Consider the following 20,136-nt stretch of genomic DNA (forward strand, 5'->3'; position numbering starts at 1 on the left):
AACCATTCCTGCCTGTGATATCCAAGTCTCCGTAATGACCACAACATCACAGCTCCAAGTACTGATCCATGCTCTAAGTTCATCCAGACACTTCTTGTTTTAAAATAGACACCCTTCATCCATCACACCGACTGCAACTTTACCGACCAACTGTCTATGCCTCCTCGCAGACTCTCTGCACGCTGTGTCTGCCTGTTCACCAGCGAGCCCATCCTCTGATCTGTAGCTCTGGTTCCCATCTCACTGCCAAACTAGTTTAAACCCTCCTGAAGAGCTCTAGCAAACCTCCCACCCAAGATGTTGATGTTTCTCCAGTTCAGATGCACGCCATCCTCCGACATTCCCCAGAACGTATCCCAATGATCCACATTTCTAAAGCCCTTCCTCCTACACCAGCTCTGCAGCCACATGTTCAGCTGCACTTGCCGTCTGTTCCCAACCTCTCGAGCCTTTGGCTCCAACAGTAATCCTGGGATTATTAGTCTGCTGCTCCTGCCTTCCAACATAATTCCCTATACTCACATTTAAGGTCCGCATCCCTTTCCCTACTGATGTCATCGGTACCCATGTGAACTACGACTTCTAGCTGCTCTCCTGCCCCTCCACCCACCTTTAAGAATCCTGCAGACTCGATCAGAGACATCCCTGATCCTGGCACTGGGAGGCAACATACCATCCGGGAATCTCGCTCGTTACCACAGAATCTCCTGTCTGTTCCTCAAACCATTGAATCCCCGATCACTATCGCTCTGCCATTCTCCCGCCTTCCCTTCTGAGCCACAGAGCCAGGCTCAGTGCCAGAAACCTGGGCGCTGCGGCTTTCCCCTGGTGGGTCGCTCCCCCCCAACAGTATCCAAAGTGGTATACTTATCATTGAGGGGAATGGCCACAGGGGATTCCTGTGACAGAGAGGGAGGAGCTGGGAGAATGGAAAAGAGTCTTCACAGGAAGCAGGGTGTAAGGATGTATAATCCAGGTAACTGGGAGTTGGTGGGTCTGTAGTGGATAGCGACAGATTCACAAAAAGAATATCTCAGAGAGATACAGCGATGCGATGAGCAGCTGTTTTCCCAACCTGCCGTTCCTCACCTGCAAACAAAGACCATCTCCACTGTACTCAAAATAGTGTTCAAACAAGATACTAGCTCTCTCTACTCAGAAATAACAAATGTCTCCAGCATTTCACTGAAACCATGTGATTTCAAAAAAATGCCTTTAAAACTAACATTCCAAAGTGGATGTTACCAGATTTAGGGGATTTGAGCTATAGGGAGAGGCTGAGTAGGCTGGGGCTGTTTTCCCTGGAGCATCGGAGGCTGACAAGTGACCGCATGGGGGTTTATAAAATCATGAGGGGCATGGATAGGATCAGTAGACAAAGTCTTTTGCCAGGGGTAGGGGAGTCCAGAACGAGAGGGCACAGGTTTAGGATGAAAGGTTAAAGATATAAAAGGGACCTAAGGGGCAACCTTTTCATGCAGAGGGTGGTGTGTGGATGGAATGAGCTGCCAGAGGGAGTAGTGGGAGCTGGCACAATTACAGCATTTAAAAGGCATCTGGATGGGTAGATGAATAGAAAGGGTTTAGAAGGAAATGGGCCAAGTGCTGGCAAATGGGACTAGATTAGGTTAGGGTAACTGCTCGGCATGGACGGGTTTGACCGAACAGTCTGTTTCCTACTGCACTTGTCTGTGACTCTATGTTGGTATAGATGGATGTCATGTCTGACAAGTAAGGAATAGCATTAAACTTTGTGGAACTATCAACAAAAATCCTGAATTCCGACCTTATGATGGAGGGATTGTCCATGATGAAGCAGCTGAAGATAACTGAGCCTGGGACACTTCCCTGAGAAACTCCTGCAGAGATGTCCTGGAGCTGAGGTGACTGACCTCCAACAACCACATCCATCCTCCAATGTGCCAGGAATGACCACAACCAATGAGAGTTTCATTCCATTTCTCATTATTTTAGGTTTCCTTAAGGTCAGACTTGGTCACTTATTGCTTTGATGTCAAGGGCAGTCACTCTCACCTCAGGAGTTCAGCTCTTTTGTCCTTGTTTGGATATTAGTTGTTATGAGGTCTGGTGCTGAGCAACCCTACAGAACTGAACACCAATGAACTAGTTATTGCTGAGGGAGTGCAGCTCGGTCACTTTCCACCATGTCTCTGTTAATTGAGATTAGACTGATGGGGTGTTAATTGTTTGGATTTGCGTTGTTGTATTTTTTGTAAGATTTATCTGCTTAAATTCCTATATTTTCAGGAGTTTGCTAGTATTGTAACTGTACTGGAACAGTTCAAATCAGGGCACAGCTAGTGTTGGAGCCATGTTCCACTTACAAAGTATTTACAGGGCCATTGCTTTATACAATGTCTCAGCTATTTCTTGACAGCATGTGGAGTGAATGTATTTTATAAAGACTGGCCTTCAACAGTGTGATAATAAGGCAGTTCAGAGTCGTTACGTTCCTGTTATAGTGAAAGGTAAGGCTGGTAGGGTTAGAGAACGATAGAGGACATTGATGTTTGAGTCAAGGATAAAGAATTGTGTCTTAGATATAGACAACTGGGTTGAAATGAAACTCTTGAACAATATAAAGAATATAGGAGCATTCTTAAGAGGGAGTTCATGAAGGCAAAGATGATACCCTTGGCAAATAAATGTAAAATAATTGAAAAAGCTTTAACAAGTCCATTAAGACCAAGAGAGCAGTGGTGGCTCAGTGGTTAGCACTGCTGCCTCACAGTGCCAGGGACCCGGGTTTGATTCCAGTCTCTGGTGATTGTCTGGGTGGAGTTGGAACATTCTCCCTGTGTTTGTGGGAGTTTCCTCCCACGGTCCAAAGATGTGTGGGTCAGGTGGATTGACCATGCTAAATAGCCCATAGTGTTCAGGGATATGTACGTTAAGTGCATTAGTCAGGGGTAAATATCAGATAATAGGGTCGGGCAATCAGTCTAGGTGGGTTACACTTCAGCAGCTCAGTGTGGACCTGTTGGGCCGAAGGGCCTGTTTCCACACTATTGGGAGTCTATGAACTGGAGAGAGTACTACTCCTTTATGATTAATGAGGTCGTCTTTGGTTTGAACCTTAGGAGATGGGAGAGGTATTGAATGAATATTTCAGATCAGTTTTTACTGTGCAGAAAGAAATGGACGCGAGAGAACTCAGGGAAATGAATGTTTTGAAACAGTTCATATTACATCAGAGGAGGTGCTCGAGATTTTAGAAAATATAAAGGTAGTAAATCTCCAGGACCTGATCGACATGTATCCCAGGACATTGTGGGAATTTAGGGAGGAAATTGTGAGGCATATTGTAGAAATATTTGTATCATCTATCACTGCAGGTGAGGTGCCAGATGACTGGAGAGTAGCTAAGGTTGTGCCTTTGTTTAACAAGAATGTAAGGAGAAACCTGGGAACTATCAGCCTGTGAATCTGCCTTCGGTGGTGGGTAAGCTGTTGGAGGGGATTCTGAAAGCTGAATTCATATACATTTGGAGAGTAAAGGAATGATTGGAGATAGTCAGCATGGTTTTGTGCAAGGGAAAGTGTGTCTCACAAACTGGGTTGAATCTTTGAGGAAGTAATTAAAAAGATTGATGAAGGCAGAGCAGGAGATATTGTTTACTTGGACTGAAGTAAAGCCTTCGACAAGGTTCCACATGGTAGACTGATTGGAGATGGTTCACATGGGATTTAGGGTGGGCTTGCCAATTGGACACAAACTTGGAACACACGTGTTTTTTCAGGAACTCAGGAGCTGGAGAATGAATCCTCATAAAAAGTGGTGTAAAAACACAGCTTATACCCCAACCGATACATCCGTCTCCACATAGAATACACCAGAAACATTGACCATAACAGGATGAAATTCCCTGAGATAACAAACATTAAAATGATGGATTTCCTTCAGCTCTCCAAGTGTCGGTCCTTGGAATGCTGCCCCCTGCTGTCAGACTGGAGTCTCCTGCGGGCTCTGCTGGCCACTAAAATGTACCTCCCAGTGAGAGCATTGAGCAGCAGAACCAGAACAAATGGGAGCGCTGGGGTCAGAATGTAGTGAATAAGCTCAATTGATCCCCAGACTGGAGACAACATAACATATTCATTTGCCAAACAAAACGAGGGCTGATACAGCTTATACCTCAGCTTATACAAGGTGTTAACATAAAATACCAGGAAATGGTCTTTAAACAGCTGAGCACAGTTATTGTTCCCAGAACCACGGCTGCTGTTTTCTCAGTGCAATAGTTGCCGTTCATCTTTTGATAACAAATGGCCACAAATCGATCAAAGGTGAAAGCGACAGTGAACCAGACAGAGCAGTCCATAGCTGCAAAAACCAGGATGGCGTGGATGTTACACACGGGGACGGTCTTCAGAAATTTAAATTCAGTTTTATAAAAAAATTAGAATGTGTCTCAATATCAGATCAATGATCATGAGCAGTAAGTCCACTTTTGCCATCTCGAGTGATCCATTTAGAAAGATCACACTTTCTCTGAGACAGAATCAGTATTGTCACAATGTTAACTATTAGAAAGGAAAATAAACATGAACACGTTATTTTAGACTGAGAGTAAAGTTATACCTTATTACAGTTACAGTTAATAAGTTACAATGTTTATAGAGATTTTCAGATGTGTTATTGTATCCAGTAATGATTTAATAATGGGAAATTAAGAAATAGTGGATGCATTGAACAGATATTTTGTGCCTGTCTCTCAAATTGCTTTCCAGAAATAAGGATTTGAAAGAACATAGAACATAGAACTATACGGCACAATACAGGCCCTTCGGCCCAAGATGTTATGCTGAGCATTTATCTTAATCTAAGGTCAACCTAACTGACACACCTCTCAATTTACTGCCATCCATGTGCTTGTCCAACAGTTGCTTAACATCTCTGACTCTTCTACCAAAACTGGCAGTGCATTCCACACACACACTACTCTCTGCATAAAGAGCTTACCTTTGATATCTCCTCTATACCTTCCTCAAATCACATTATAATTATAACCCCTCATGACAATCACTCTGCTCTGCGGAAAAGTCTCTGGCTATCTACTCTATCTATGCCTCTCACTACCTTGTATACCTCTACCAAGTCACCTCTCTTGCTTATTCTCTCCACTGTGAAAAGGCCTAACTCACTAAACTTTTCTTCATAAGACATGACCTCCAATTCAGGCAACATTCTGATAATTTTCTCTGCACCCTCTCAAAAGCATCTACATTCTTCCTGAAATGTGGCAACTCGAACTGGGCACAACATTCTAAATGTGTGGTCTAACCAGGGCTTGAAAGAGCTGCAGCAAAACCTCACGGCTCTTAAACTCAATTCCCCTGTTAATGAAAGCCAGTACACCATACACCTTCTTGACAATCCTATCAACTTTGAGGGATCTATATATGTGGATCCCAAGCTCCTGCTGTTCTTCCACACTGACAATAATCCAGTCTTTAACCCTGTATACAGCATCCAAATTCGACCTTCCAAAATGAATGACTTTGCATTTATCCAGGTTGAATTCCATCTGCCACTTCCCTGCCCAGCTCTGCATCCTGTTAATGTCTTGTTGTCGGCTGCAACAGCCCTCAATGCTATCTCGAACACCATTGACATTTGTGTCTTTGGCAAACTTAACCTTTCACTTTTTCATCCAAGTCATCTATAAAATCTACAAAGAGCAGAGGCCCCAGAACAGATCCCTGTGGGACACCAGTGGTCACTGACCCTCCATGCGGAATACTTTCCATCCACTACCACTCGCTGTCTCCTTTCAGCCAGCCAATTCTGTATTCAGACAGTAAAATCTCCCTATATCCCTTACCTCCTAACCTTCTGAATGAGGCAATCATAGGGAATCTTATCAAAGGCCCGACTGAAATCCACGTATGGCACATCCACTGCTCAAACTTTGTCAACTTGTCTCGTCACATCCTCAAAGAACTCAATAATGCGTGTAAGGCATCACCTGTCCCTCACAAAACCTTGCTGACTATCTTTAATCAGACCATGTTTTTCCAAATAGTCATAAATCCTATCGCTCAGAATCCTTTTCAGTACCTTGCTTACCACAGACGTAAGGCTGACTGGTCTGTAATTCCCAGGGATTTCTCTGTTCCCTCTCTTGAACAGAGGAACAACATTCTCCACTCTCCAGTCATCCAATACCAGTCCCATGTGGATTGAAGATGCAAAGATCATCACCAGAGGCGCAGCAATCTCTTTCCTTGCTTCCTGTAGTAACTTTGGATATATCTGGTCTGGCCCTGGGAACTTATCTGTCTTGATGCTTCGCAGAATTCCCAGCACATCCACTTTTGTAATATCAATCTGTTCAAGCCTATTGACCTGGTCCACAGTGTTCTCACTATCAAAAAGATCCCTCCCTCTCTCGATCCTACTGAAACAGAAAGCTCATTTAGGGCCTCGCCGACCTCTGCAGACACCAGGCACACGTTCCCTCCACTATCCCTGATCGGCCCTACCCTCTTTCTGATCATTCACTTATATCTCACATTCGTATACAATGCCTTTGGGTTTTCCAAATCCTTCCCTCCAAGGCCTTTTCGTGCCCCCCTCCTTGCTCTCCTCAGTACATTTTTGAGTTCTTTCCTAGCTACCCTGTAATCCTCTAAAGCTGTGCCAGAACCTTGCTTCCTCAACCTTAAGTAAACATCCTTCTTCCTCTTGTTGAGAATCTCCTCTTCTCTTGTCACCCAAGGCTCCTTCACCTTACACAATAGTGTGGAAACAAACAGGAAGGAAGAGACCGGTGTATCATTAATAAATTGCTTTTGACACATCACAGTGAAAGGGGAGAGTAAAAATTAAAGTAAGGCTAACCATCCCAAGGAAACTATAATTTAATCAGGTACAGGGAATCGATAACATTATCAGAAGCAAGATTACATTAACAGAGAATTTAGTGGCACAGTAGTCTTCCTAGTGAATATAGATAACACAAAAGAGGCATTGACAATTCAATAGTACATTGTTGATATAGAATTCAAGTCTGAGCACAGTACAATTAAAGCAAAGTATTGTGAATGTTGGAGGTATGAAATAAAAAAAACAGAATGGAAGGAATGAAGTAAAAACAATTATAATCATTAGGAATGGTTGCTCAGAAAATACCAGATATATCCCAGAATTTGACAAAGTGCTTCCAATGATTTTCGAAGGCATGCTGGATGAGATAGCAAATGCACTGGTTTTAATTTCTAAACGTCCTGAGAAGTTGGTGAGAATGTAGAGTAACTTCTCCTCCAATCACAGGTTTGTTCTCTCCATGCTTGCTGCTGATAGGTTTATGATGAGTCTATCAGTGACAAATGCAAGAGAGAAACAACTTGTGATTGGTGACTGGGGTTTGGGGACGGTGGCAGCCTGCAGCTTGGTAATTGCTGCCAGTGAGGGGTCTCTCTGGGGGAAGGTGGGCTGAGGACGAGGAGCAGGTGGATTGAGGCCAGGTCTGGGACGGAGAGCCAGAAGGAGGAGCCAAGTCAGTCATTACAGGAGTGTAGTAGGAGACCACAACAAGACAGGTGAGACAGGAAGGAGGGGAATGGAAGAGAGAGACTGACATTGCAAGAGCTTGGTGGGGGCAGGGGAGGGGGATAGAGCGAGATGGAGAAAGAGAGATAAAAGCTACAAGAGGCAGATAGAGAAAGAGGGAACTTGCAAGTGAAGTGGGAGTCAGAGGGACATTGTAGACAACAAAGACTAGTTTCAAAGCTGTTAACAAAAGAAACCTCGGCGAATTAAAAATGAGGAAAACATGAAGTCACCAGGATAACGTAGTAAATGGACGTGGTATTTCTAGCATCAGGCCATCTATGCTCAGAAGCTACTCTACTTGGGGGATTTCAATGGATTCTATTGTAATGGACATTGTGGAAATTGTTACATTTAAATCTGAAATTGACGTCTCAGATTTTTGTTTGATTTAATAATGAAAAAAACAAGCAAATATTTATTTTCTGACATCTCGGTAAAAATACACATAACCACAACATTGTGAAACAAATTACAAATTTATAAAAAATATGTGGAAACAGATGAAAGGTAATTTCTCCAGTCGACAGGGAGTACGCTGATTGCAATAACTTTTTGTGAGAAATGAAGTACGCGTCAGTTATCTTGGGGATAAAAACATTTTGCAATTTATGACTGTTGCCTTTTGCCAAATGAAGTGCAGCATTTATCCAGGAAATTAATCTTTTCCCTGTACATTATTGTTTTATTGTGGCTTGATAGTTTCTGATAATATTGATTATTTCTTTGAACTTCCCTTGTGAATGCAAATATCCACTGCATCAAGACAGACACAGCAGGTAACGTGTTGACTGCATCAATTCATAAATGAGTTGGTGAGAATGAAAAGGCAGCCCTATACACCAAATGGTAACACTCAAGAGCAGGTATCAAACGTAACTGTGCTGAAAGAGCCACATCACTGATATGTACCAACATATTGATATAAGCCTTGAAGTCATTTTTCATTCAAAGCAAAAATGTTACACTCATGTTAACATCAGACATACTGCTTTGTCAATTAAAAAGCAACTTTTTCACAACGTGACTAAAAGCCACTCAGAGAGCAGAAGTGAAATGGCACATTCTGTGAGACATCATCATCTATAATAACACACCCTGAACAGACAAGGAGCAACAGTGAAACATCACAGGCTGGTTTGAGGCAAACATTACTGTGGCAGAGCCTGTCATTGAAGCCGAGTTCCACTCTCATCGATTACAAGAGAGATCTGAGTGACAAGTCTATGAATGCAGTAAGAAGTATTTGAAGTCAAGTCCAAGAGAATGCTGAGCAACGATCCAATAATAACATTTCTAACCCTGCAGGAATATCCACAGCTACTCCATCACAGGGAAATGAATGGATGAAGGGATGGGGAAGGTGAAAGATGCATGAGGAAAAGAAACAGCTCGACTGAAACAAAGGCAGGAGAGATCATCACCCTCTGTAACAAATAGTTGGAGAGATGGGGAGATCCTCGCCTTGAGCTATAACACAGGGAGAACATTGTCACTGTGGAAGCTCTAGACACCATTAAAAAGCCTCCCTGTTACCTCAGAGCTGGGAATCAAACCCACAGTGGAGGGCTTTAGCAAAGCTATTGGCACACACTCATGGGCAAAGCTCCAGTCACTTTTGACTGTCCTCACCAAGCACAGAAAACCCCACTCCTGCTGCTTCTGCACTAACCTCTCTGTTTCTTCTGGAGGAGGGGACATTTCCACAGGGAGTGTGTAATGCAAGGATTGTGACCCTGTACATGAACAAGAGCAACTGCAGAGATTGCCATAACTGTCGAGGTGTCTCCCTGCTAAACCTCCCTGCATTGGAAAAGGATTTCCCCATGTGGCCTTGTCAGGCTGCAGACACTGGCTTAAGGCATCTGCCCCCAATTCCCAACGTGGTTTCAGAACAGCAAGCTCGACAATCTCGGTTCCCTTTCAGTCTCGCAGCTGCAAGAGAAATACACCAACAAAGGGGACCAAAAGGACAGGGCAGGGAGACTATACCTGCACCTGAAGAGAGAATAATTACTCAGATACAGGGTTTGTTACAGGAAGTTTGTGTTTGATAACTTTGCTGAAATTTTTGAGGTGGTAACCTGGTGTGTTGATGAGGGCAGTGTATTTGATGTGGTCTACGTGGACTTCAGCAAGGCTTTTGGGAAAGTCCCTCATGCAGATTGGTCAAGACAGTAAGAGCCAATGGGATCCCAGGTAAAGTGACATGCTGGATGTAAAACTGGCTGAGAGGCAGGATGTTGTCTGGGCAGGAGGGGCTGAGCAATGAGGAAGGATTGGGAAGGCTAGGGCTGTAAAGTCAATAATCAGTGTGACATGAATATATTCGGATTTGGAATACACAATCGAATAGAGTGACACATTTTCGACTCAATAGTATGGAACTGGAAAAGTATGTGAGGCAGAAAAGTGAAAGGATTTGCAGCCAGACAGACACCCTCAGACAGAGCTGTTGTAAAAGGTGTCCACATAGACGTGGAAAACTATTTACAATAACATGTCAACCGTGCCACAAGTACATATTCTTTCTCACTCTACAACCAGTTCTAGGTACCTTCCGAGGGTATGCGGCTGGGCTGGGGGAAGCCTGCCCTACATTGGAGCCCACTGCTCTCGAAGGGTCTGGTTGGGTGACCCTGGGGATGGGTGTGTCGCCAGGACCCTCAAATGCTGATGATCTGGTGTTGCATTGCCATTGGTGCTGAGCTCCTTAGGTTAGAGTGATGGAGTGTCGATCTGGTGCACATATCCAGCAGACCCTGTGCCTGCTGAACCTAGCTCTCTGTGGCAGACACTAACCTGTCCATGGAGGCAGCCACTCACACGCTGGAGGCTGCTAAAGGCATCGGTGCAGCCCTGCAACTGTTGTGGCTATTTGCTGAGTGTCTCTGCCAAGCCTGTCTGCTGTTCCTGTGTTTGCTCAGGCATGTCAATGTGGTCCCTGATAGCTGACCCCCGTGTTGTGGCATGTTACGGTGCAATGCACATTGGGGGCACTGGAGAATGATGACAGCAATGAACAACACTTCATTCTTGGTCACTGAGACCTGGAAGTTTCAGCATCTCTGTCGGAGCAGTCCCAGTCTTCTCCAGAGAGGGGCAAGACTCCCTTCTTTGAAGGGTTGGGGAGACAAATGTCAGGGACCCCACTCGAACATCCTGGCCCCTGTTTAACCTGCTTTCTGTCTGTGTGAGTGAAAAGGGGGAAATGGAGTGAGTTGAAAGGGGGTGGTACAGCTATTGGTGCTGCTGCACTGGGACAAATGTGGTAAGGTGCCTGAGTGAGTGGTCAGGCAGCACATAGCCCATGCCTGAGGGTTATGAGGGTGGGGGGTGTGATTTGGGATGGTGGGAGTAAGTGAGGGGAGCTGCTGTATTAGAGGAAGCGGCAGCACTCAAGCCTTGGTGGAGAGCTCGGTGCAGTCCCAGAGATACAGTGATTGGAAGGTTGCAGAAAGAAGATGTTATCACTTACCCTGATGGAGTGGAGAAGGTCATCGCCCTGCTGACAGTGTTGCTGGGCATTCCCTGAGACAGCTGAGACCTCTGTCCAGGCTGACAGAGTCTGGGATCATGGTCTCCTCTGGCAGTCCAGGGGTGACGAGGACATCAATCCTCTGTTCCACCCCAACTGCCAGATCCCTGTCTACTCCCAGCCCCTCGGCAGCACATTCAGGATCAGGCTCCGTACTTCACAAGGCCGCTGGCTCACACTCTCATGAAATGGTGTCCAGCTGGACATTAAAAACGGTGCCAGATGTGTGTGAGCTGGAAGCAGTGTGCTTGCCATGTAATTCCCTGAGAATGACACTCACTATCCTGACCAACATTCCAAGTCAGCTCTCGGCCCAGGGAAAGAAGAGTTTAAAATCGGGACCGATTCTTTTGGCTCTTTCTTTTATTTCTTCTCTTTTGTTTCTTCTCTTTTGTTTATATCTGGCTTTATATTCTGTATTTTAAGATGGCACCTGAGAATGGTGACTTTGTAAACCTTTCTCTGTACTCCTGCACTTGAGGACACGTGACAATAAAACTGAATTCTGACTCAGATTTAAGTCATTGATATTGGAGCTTAAGTCAAAGTAAGGATAACTTTCATTATACAAATAGATACCTGCACTGTGGAAACAGGCCCTTCAGCCCAGCCAGTCCACACTGACCCTCTGAAGAGTACCCCAACCAGACCCATTTTTCTCCATCCTAACACTATGGGCAATTTAGCATGGCAAATTCACCTGACGCATCATGAAACCCACACAGTCATAGGAAGAAGATGCAAACTCCACACAAACAGCCACCCTAGGTTGGAATTGAACCTGGTACCCTGGTGCTGTGAGGCAGCAATGCTAACCACTGAGCCACCGTGAGTCATAATGATCTGAGATGCAATTTCCTGAAAACATTTTAAAAACAGATCCAAAAGAAGTTTACAAGGGAATTGGAAAGTACTTGAACAGCAAACATGTGTCCAGCTGTGGGGAAGAAAAGGGAGAGAGCAGTGACCTGTAAAGAATGAGTCTGTAATGTTTCTATCATTCTAAGATTCAGTGAATAAGGGAGAGATTGAAGAGGAAGAGGACCTAGCAAAAAGAAAAGAGACAGGAAAAGTAAGACGTGGAAGAGGGAGACACAAAGTGAAAGAAATAAACTTTTAGAACGGAATTGGATAAAAAAAACTAGAAGGTGATACAAAGGCTGCTCAGGTTGGTACTTTTTCACTGAAGAGTAGGAGGTTTGGAAAATCACGTGGGGCAGAGATAGAGTGAATGGCAGGTTTCCTTGGAAATGGGTGGGCCATTTTTAAGGGGACATATTTTAAAGATGTCTCGAGAAAGATTTAAAGAAAATAAAAAATTATTTTTTTCTGGTACTTTATTCTGATTGAAAGGAGTTCAATGAACCTGTTTGTTCAGTGACTGTAATTAATGTCAATCTCTGTGGGCCCTAACTGAGTCTCTGGATGGATTCCTCCTTCTATTAATAAATGAGTCTCAGCTACAACATTCCTTGAAACAGGGAGAGATGACAGATCAGAATCTGAGGAGAGCAGACTGCAATGTTACCACAATGGGCAGGAGTCTCTCTGGGACAATTGGCTACTTTTCTGCAAAATATCAACAGATGCATTTGGAAAGCCGGATTCAATATGTACTTCTGATTATTCAACACATTTACTATCCGACTCTCGCTGCTGTTGGTATTCCAGGTAAGTGTCTCTGTCTGGCTGGTAATTCTGTGAATCATGGTTTAACTTTATTATTGTTCTTGTCATTTCCCATTCTCCTACTTGCTGCTCCTCCTGTAACTAAGTCTCTATCTCCCCCGGTAGATTCATAAACCACTAGACTCCTGTTGTTCTCACTTTAATCTTGAGAAGACCAATACCATTGTCTTTGGTTCCCATCACAAATTCAGTTTCCTGTCATTCTCCTTCATCCATCCCTCTGGCTTCAGGCTGAACCAAAATGTTTGGAACCTCAGGGTTCCCTTTAACCCTAACCTGAGGTTTGACCCCACATCCTCTCCATTGCATTACCATCCCCTCTGTAATATCGCCGTCTCCTGCCTGCTTCATCCGGGATGCTGCACACTACACCGTCTCTGGGTTTGATTAATCCAGACTCGAGTATTCCATTCAGCCTCACAGTATCAAACCTCAATAAACCAGAACCCACCCAAACCTCTGCTGCCCTGCCTGGACCCCCATCATGTTCGGTTTACCATTTGCCTTTGTGCGTTTGACCAACAAGAGTTCTTGCTCCAACATCTTCTCGCTTTTGTGTTCAAATTCTTTCAAGGTCTGACCTGTCCAATTATTCCCATTCCCGGTGCTCTCCTCATCATCCAGTAAATAGTGTGGTCGACTCATACAGAATGGAAACAGACCCTTCGGTCCAACCAGTCCATGCTGACCATAATCCCAAACGAAACTAGTCCTACCTGCCTGTGCTTGGCCCATATCCCTCCAACCCTTTCCTATTCATGTACTTATCAAAATGTCTTTTAAACATTGTAACTATACCCACATCCACCACTTCCTCTGGAAGCTCATCTCCCTCACGAACCACTCTCATTGCAAAAAAAGATTGCCCCTCATGTTTTTTTTATCTTTCTCTATTCACCTTTAAAATATGCCCCCTTAAAAAAATGCCCCACCCAAGGCAGGGCAAGTGATGGAAGTGTTAGTAGGGGAGGATTTTGGAACCAATGAACACAATTCCATAAGTTTTAGAATAGCTATGGAAAGTATAGATCTGGGCCATAAGTTAAGTTCTAAATTGGGGCAAGGACAATTTTGATAGCATTAAATCAGAACTTTCAAAAGTGTTTGGAGAAGGCTGTTTGCAGTTCAAATGAAGTCTGGTAAAGTGGGAAACTTTCCAAACTGAGTTAATGAAGAGTTCATGGCCAATATGAAAGAGTGACGGATAAAGATGGCAAGAGTAGAGAGGCCTGAATGACTCAAATTATTGAGGCCCTGGTCAGGAAAAATAATGGGACATATGATATGCCCAGGCAGTTGGGATGTAGTGAATTCCTTGAGGAGTATAGTTGGTATTGGAATACACTTAAGAGAGAAATCAGGAGGGCTCAAAAGGAACACAAGATGGTTTTGGCATATAAGGTAAAGGAGAAGCCAAAGACTTATGAAAAGTTCATGAAGGACAAAAGAGTAACGAGGGACAGAATAGGACCACTTAAAGATCAACAAGTTCATCGAGGTCAGGAGCTACAAGAGATGGGTGAGATCCTTTCATGAATGTTTCTTGGCAGTATTTTCCATTGAGAATGCAGAGATGTCAGGGAACCTGGGGAAATAAATAGTGATGCCTTGAACAGAGTCCACATTCCAGAAGAGGAGATGCTGGAAATCAAAAGACACATTAAGGTAGATAAATCCAGGGCACCTGATGAAGTGTATCGCAGGACCTTGCGGGAGCCACGGAGGAGATACCTGTATCATCGATAAATACAGGTGAAGGGACCAAGATTTGAATAGTGGCTAATGTTGTGAGTATTTAAGAAAAACTGAAGAGAAATGCTTGCGAAATACAAACCAGTGAGCATGACATCTTACGTGGGTAGGTTGTTTGAGGAATTCTGAGAGATAGGATCGAAAGGCATTTAGAGAGGCAAAGACTCATTTGGGACAGTCAGCATGGCTTTGTGTGAGGGACATGGGAAATCATGTCTCACAGATTTGATTAAGCTTTTTGAAGGGGTGACTAAGAAAGTAGATCAGGGCACTGTGGTGGATTTGATGTACATGGATTTTAGAAACGCCTTTGACAAGGTACTGCATGATAAGTTGGTGAGTAAGATTCAATCTCACAGAATTCAGGGAAAGCTAGCCAAGTGGAGACATAGTTTGGCTTGAAGGTAGAGCACAATGGGTGGTGTTAGAGGGTTGTTCTTCAAACTGGGGACCTGTGAACAGCGGTGTGCCACTGGAGTGGTGCTGGGTATGCTGTTATTCAGCATTTCTTGAAATAAGTTGGATAAGAATTTATGAGATGTGATTATAAGTTTATGTATGCCATAAGATTGGTGATTTAGTGGACAGTGAAGAAGATTACCTGGGACTACAGTGAGATCTTCATCAATTGGGCTAGTGGGCTGAGGAATGGCAGATGGAGTTTAATTTAGATAAATGCAAGGTGTTGCAATTTGCTGGGTCAAACTAGGGCAGGACTTACCCAGTCATTGGTCAGACCATAGGGAGTGTTATACAACAAAGAGATGTAGGGGTACATGATCATTGCTCCTTGAAACTGGAGCCACAGCCAGGCAGGGTGGTCAAGAAGGCTTTCAGAATGCTTGCTTTCATTGGGGAGAGCAGTGAGTATCAGAGTTGGGATGTCTTGGTGCAGCTGTACAAGGTGTTGGTGAGGCCACAGTTGAAGTTACTATGCGCAGTTCTGGTCACCCTCCGATCAAAGGGATAAGATTAAACTGGAAATAGTCCAGGTAAGATTTACTGGGATGCTACCAGGACTGGCGGGTTTGAGTTTTGAGAAGAGGCTGGAGAGGCTGGGACTTTTCACTCAGGAGAGTAGGAGACTGAGGGGTGACCTTAGACCATAGAACATCGAACATTTCAATGCAATACAGCCTTTTGACCCTCAAAATTGTGTGAAACCAATCTGAAGCCTATCTGACCTACCCTATTCCATTTTCATCCATATGTCTATGCAATTACCAATTAAATACCCTAAAATTTGGAGAGCCTACTACTGTTGCAGGGTGGCTGTTCCATATTCCTACTACTCTCTGAGTAAGGAAACTACCTCTGACATCTGTCCTATATCTATCATCCCTCAATTTGAAGTTATGTCCCCTCGTGCTAGCAAACACCATCCAAGGAAAACTGTTTTCACTGTCCACCCTATCTAACCCTCTGACTACCTTATATGCCTCAATTAAGTCAACTCTCTACTTTCTTCTCTCTAATGAAAATAACCACAAGTCCATCAGCCTTTCCTCGTAAGACCTTCCCTCCCTACCAGGCAAAATCCTAGTAAGTCACCTCAAAATCTTTCCAGACTTTCCACATCCTTCCTATAATGCGGCGAACAGAACTGTACACAATACCCAAGTTCGGCCACACCAGAGTTTTGTACAGTTGCAGCATGACCTCATAGCTGCGAATCTCAATCCCTCTGCTAATAAAGGCTAACAGACCGTATGTCTTCTTAACAACGTTATCAACCTGAGAGATAACTTTCATGAATCTACATACATGGACAAAGAGATCTCCCTGTTTGTCTACACTACCAAGCATCTTAATATTAGCCCAGTACTCTGCACTCCTGTAACTCCTTCCAAAGTGAATCACCTCACACTTTTCCACATTGAACTCTATTTGCCACCTCTCAGCCCAGAGACTCCAGCCGAGTCACCTTGCCTTTTCAAGGGGCCTCCCAATGCGCGGACTTGCAGATACCACACCCCTACCCAAGGCTGCACATCCAAACACTTACCCTGCTGGCCTCATGTTCAGTTGCAGCCATTTTCATTTCTGAGTCACAACAGGATGGAAGGCAAGAGCAGGCTTCCCTCAGACACTGAGTTCCAGCCTCCTCCTCTGCACACAGGGGAACACTCAAGGAAAAATTGACCCTTCTTCTTAGCACCTCCCACACCCTGTTAACCTCTCAGACTTCATCCCTCCCTGAGTCCCCGCCCAACCCACCTGCATCTACATACCCTCCAGCCCCGACTCCAGTCCAGTCAGGTCGATATGCCAGGGCTGGGAATGCACTGGCCCCCCCCTTGTATCCAGGGTGTTGGTGACTCTCACTGAACCCCTCCCCCTTACATAGTGAGTTGTCTCCCTTCAGTATCATCATTCCCCAGCTTCCCAACTCCGATTCCCACTATTATGTTTCCCAGCCGTCATTCCACAGCAGTGGCCTCTTTGGCAGTGCCCTACGAGTGGCTCGGAGATGCGCCAGGATGGGGTGTGGTGAGACTGGCACATGTCAGATTCCAATGTCTGTGACCGTGGACTGTGTGCGGTCACCACCCAGAAACCGTACCTTGAGCTGTTGGTGCTGGGGTTCCAAGCTGGAGGGCTGGAGGAACAAGCAGTGAGCTGGAGTCACCAGGTTCCCAGTCAGACTTCAACGTTGGGAATTCTCAGTGTCTAGTTTCTATCCAGTGGATGGTAGAATGGGAATCTGCATATTAATGAGGTGAGATTTGGTGTTAATGACGGAGATAACGAGCAATGTCGATAAAGGCCTCTCACTGTAGCCCACCATGTTCTTGCCCCTGTATTGCTCGCTAGATTTCTCTTGTACTCTCATTGTTAACTCCTTGTTAATCTTTTAGTCATTCTTTGCTGACTTTTATTTTCTGTTCCTGACCCACCAGCGAAATTTTCACAACTATCTGCTTTTTATTGAAGTTTGATGCCAGTTTTAACATGGATGGAGGCTGCTCCATTTGACATTTTTCCTTTCTCATTTTGCGTGTCTTTCATCTGTATATTCTGAATTCTGTCCTTAAATTCGTGCCACCATTGACTTACCCCTTTCCCCTGATCTATTTTGTTTGCTTTACTTGCATGCTCGCACATCTACCCTCACTTACATTTACAACACTGGTCTTAGGCCCACTCTTCTGCCCTTCACACTGTTTCACAATAACCTTTAACTGTTTCTCCCTCACATATTTCTCCAGTTCCATATTTATAATCTACTATTGAATCGATAGGTGTCACTCTATTAGACTGTGTATTTTAAATCCTAATCACTCATCGTGGAAAATAAATATGTCACCCTCTGCTTCTCTTGCCAATCATATTAAATCTCTGTGCTCTGATTATTGACTTTATAGGTCTTTAGGAACATAGGAAATGGAGGAGACCTTTCAGCCCATTGAGCCTGCTCTGCCATTTAATTTGATTGTGGCTGATTGGTCACTTCAATGCCTTTGACCCAGACTATCCTCATAACTCTTTATGTGATTGATACTGACAGTTTTCTTGTGGCCTCCCCATCACATCCTTATGTCCTCCTTGTCTTCTCCCAGTCTACTTACAACTTCCCTCTTGACCCTAGAACACTCCTGGACCTGTCCGCAATGGTTGACTTTGCTCCTCCCTCTGGCTCTCCCTCCTAGACCTGACCTCCATCCACCTGCTCCTAGCCCTCATCCACCTTCCCCCAGAGAGACCCTCACTGGCAGCCATTACTGAGGTGCATGCTGCCCCCACCTCCAAATCCCAATTACTGATCACAAGTTGTTTCTCTCTTGCATTTGTCACTGATAGGTTTACTGATGAGCCTATCAACAGCAAGCATGGAGAGAACTAGCCTGTGATTGGAGGAGACGTTGTTTTCCATTCTCACCAGCTTCTCGGGACTATTGGATAATTAAAACCAGTGCACCTGCTATCACATCCAACATTTCTGTGAAAAACATTGGATGCACTTTGCCAGAACCTGGGACACATCAGTCTTTGGTTCTAATAATTTTTTGAGCAACATTTCATCACAATTGTAATTGTGCCTAATTCATCCCTTCCTTTCAACTTGTTATTCGTACTTTTTTTCTGGCATGTTGTTTGTATTCTGGAGACAGACACAAAATATCTGTTCAATAAATCCACTGTTTCTTAATGTTCCATTATTAAATCATTTCTGGATATAATAACACTTTTGAATATCTCAATAATGACCTTAACTTCTTGACTGTAAATGTAATAAGGTGTAACTTTACTTTCAGCCTCACATAACATGTTCTTGTTTATCTTCCTTTCTCATAGTTAACATAGTGACAATTGTGATTCTGTCGCAGAGAAAGTGTGATCTTTCTAAATGTATCACTCGCTACCTGGTGGCCATGGCAGCAGTGGACTTACTGCTCATGATCATTGATCTGATATTGAGACACATTCCAATTATTTATAAAACTGAATTTACATTTCTGCAGACCATCCCCGTGTGTAACCTCCATGCCGTCCTGGTTTTTGCAGCTATGGACTGCTCTGTCTGGTTCACTGTCGCTTTCACCTTTGATCGATGTGTGGCCATTTGTTGTCAAAAGATGAAAGGCAACTATTGCACTGAGAAAACAGCAGCCGTGGTTCTGGGAACAATAACGGTGCTTAGCTGTTTAAAGAACATTTCCTGGTATTTTATGTTACAACCTTGGTATAGTCTGAGGAATCAGCCTTGGTTTTGTTTGGCAAAAAAATATGTTACATTATCGCGAGTCTGGGGATCGATTGAGCTTATTCACTATATTTTGACCCCAGCACTCCCATTTGTTCTGATTCTGCTGCTCAATGCTTTCATTGGGAGGTACATTTTCATGGCCAGCAGAGCCCGCAGGAGACTCCAGTCTGACACCAGGGGGCAGCATTCCAAGGACCAACATTTAGAGAGCCGAAGGAAATCCATCATTTTAATGTTTGTTATCTCAGGGAATTTCATCCTGTTATGGTCAATGTTTCTGGTGTATTCTATGTGGAGACGCGTGTATCGATTGGGGTACAAGGCTGTATATTTACATTACTTTTCACGAGATATAGGATTCATTCTCCAGCTTCTCAGTTGCTGTACAAACACGTGTATATATGCCATAACCCAGACTAAGTTCAGAGAACAGCTGAAGAATGTGGTAAAATACCCTTTTGTTCGATTTGTGAAGTTTACGCAATGATGAGATGGATTGATGCATTCTGGGATCACAATTGAACAATCCAGGCTCCTTGGGTCAGTGATAAAGACACAGTGAGGTCAGTCTGCTCTCCCTGACGTCTGTGAGACACACAGAGTAGGTTCAGTGAACACTCCCCATGATCCTTTAAACAGACACAGTGCAATCAATCAGTCCTTTCTGGATCAGTGAGACAAACACAATGTTTCACTTTGTTAAGGTGCACAAATTAGCCCTAATCAACACTGTGCATCACTCATCATGTTGAGGAACACTCTGCAGCAGCTGTCCCTGTGCATATTTCCTGGGGATCACTTAAAAAAAAGCTTCCATCAGATATCTCTTAAATCATCACCATGGATGTAACTTGCACTGATTGCAGTGCATAA

General features: G+C 44.1%; 1 protein-coding gene across 1 annotated transcript in view; it reads left to right on the top strand.

Annotated features, from left to right (window-relative positions):
- LOC148148644 (putative G protein-coupled receptor 139) overlaps window positions 1–19,750 on the top strand; it is a 39,316-nt gene extending 19,566 nt beyond the window's left edge. Inside the window, exons 3-5 of the mRNA XM_087992361.1 lie at window positions 12,122–12,186; window positions 12,596–12,785; window positions 18,852–19,750. Coding sequence (XP_087848487.1) covers window positions 12,122–12,186; window positions 12,596–12,785; window positions 18,852–19,750 — 1,154 coding nt within the window. The remainder of the gene's footprint in view (window positions 1–12,121; window positions 12,187–12,595; window positions 12,786–18,851) is intronic.
- Window positions 19,751–20,136: the final 386 nt, after the last annotated feature.

The sequence above is a fragment of the Chiloscyllium plagiosum genome, unplaced genomic scaffold (assembly GCF_037043375.1).
Source record: "Chiloscyllium plagiosum isolate Xiang-an unplaced genomic scaffold, Cpla_swu_hap1 HiC_scaffold_12, whole genome shotgun sequence".
Taxonomy (NCBI): Eukaryota; Metazoa; Chordata; class Chondrichthyes; order Orectolobiformes; family Hemiscylliidae; genus Chiloscyllium; species Chiloscyllium plagiosum.